This window comes from Diabrotica virgifera, chromosome 1 (genome assembly GCF_917563875.1).
Source record: "Diabrotica virgifera virgifera chromosome 1, PGI_DIABVI_V3a".
Classification (NCBI taxonomy): Eukaryota; Metazoa; Arthropoda; class Insecta; order Coleoptera; family Chrysomelidae; genus Diabrotica; species Diabrotica virgifera.
The window spans coordinates 306,555,689-306,557,169 of NC_065443.1; the positions used below are offsets into that span (position 1 = coordinate 306,555,689).

At 31.1% G+C, this 1,481-nt stretch overlaps 1 protein-coding gene across 1 annotated transcript; it reads right to left on the bottom strand.

The window, feature by feature from the left end:
* Positions 1–308: 308 nt before the first annotated feature.
* LOC114333375 (neuropeptide-like 3) lies at positions 309–1,237 on the bottom strand. Its single transcript, XM_028283244.2, has 2 exons — positions 1,123–1,237; positions 309–554 (listed from the first exon to the last, which is right to left on the bottom strand). The coding sequence occupies exons 1-2, from the start codon at positions 1,132–1,134 to the stop codon at positions 309–311; spliced, it is 258 nt and encodes an 85-aa protein (XP_028139045.1). The 5' UTR covers positions 1,135–1,237.
* Positions 1,238–1,481: the final 244 nt, after the last annotated feature.

The window sequence follows — 1,481 nt, forward strand, 5'->3', positions numbered from 1 at the left end:
TTTATGCGGTTTGCTTCTTTTGCAGTTCTTGTGCGTTGCTTGTAATTAGGACGGAATCATCAACATAACTGATGTAATATTTTCATGATAGTTGTACAGAACAACTTAGTAAGATATGAGTTTGCTAGTGCCCATCCTCTGTATATACCATCTACACTGACACTTCAGACATCTACATTATTGTCGTTTCTAGTAACACTCGGCAACAAAAATACGTTGTGTATAGGTCCGGAGTGTTGCTTTGTTTCAAAAATTAAACAAGTTTATACTTTTCAATAAATATATTTTTCAAATTATAGCTTTTAAAGCTAATAATATACATAAGAAGCAGCGTATGGCGAATATGCAGAATATGCAGCAGGATACACAGAGGGAGCTACATAACTGGAATAGGCAAGAGGTGCATCGACGTATGCAGAAGAGTAGGCTACAGCAGGAGCAGCTACAACTGGAGCTGCTAAGAACTGTGCTTTTGGATCAGCTTTTGGTGCTGGCTTTGGCTCAGGTGCTGGTGCGGCAGCGGATAAAGCCAAAAGAGCGGCAGAGAGTAATACCTGGAAGAAAGAGTTTAAATGAAAATATATTTATTGTTGTTAGTAATAATTCTTACAATAATTTTTAAAAACCTCTATTCAAACGAAGCTATACCTACTTTCTAAAAACTATAATGTAAAAATGAACGACATAACAATGGACCTACCATATATTATACAAGATTAAATTAGAAAATAAAATTTTTGTACAATTTTTTTTGTAAAAAATCTCTTACAATGTATACATTTAGGCGGATTTAAATATAAAATAAGATATAACTGAATACTCGAATAAATGAATTTTAAAAATAAAAGCAGATATCGATAAGTTTAATTTATTAAATCTTGGCTCAAGTACTTTCGCTCTCGGAGTATCATCAGGGGTATTTTGTCAAAATATCTTCCCCTATTTTGACGAAATCCCCTGATGATGGTCTGAGAGCGAAAGTACTTGAACAAGATTTAATAAATTTCAATATCCGATATATGCTTTTTATTTCTAAAAAAATGAATTTAATAAAATACAAAACAAATAAAGTACCACAAAAACTAGATTTGATATAATAAAAACAAAAGATCTTTTACTCACCAATTTAAACATTTTGATTTTGAATATGATAATTGTCTTTGAACAGTAGATTTTGTTTGATACATACTCCAAAACTCATTACATATTTATACTATCTAGTCTAAACTACTCTAAACTATAATACAAGTGGGGTTATCAACCTTGCTAAATAGTATTGGAGGCATATTTGGTATTACTAATGTCACTGTTAAGCATAGTAACAAGGTGATGTTATGTTGTGCATAAAATTTATATATCACTTGTCAACGAGGGGCGTCTATTTGAGTAGGTCTAGGTCGACAATATTTTTGTTTTATTATCAACAATGCACAAAACACTCATTTATTTTTTTAAGTACAGTTTAAACTTAGTAACAATAA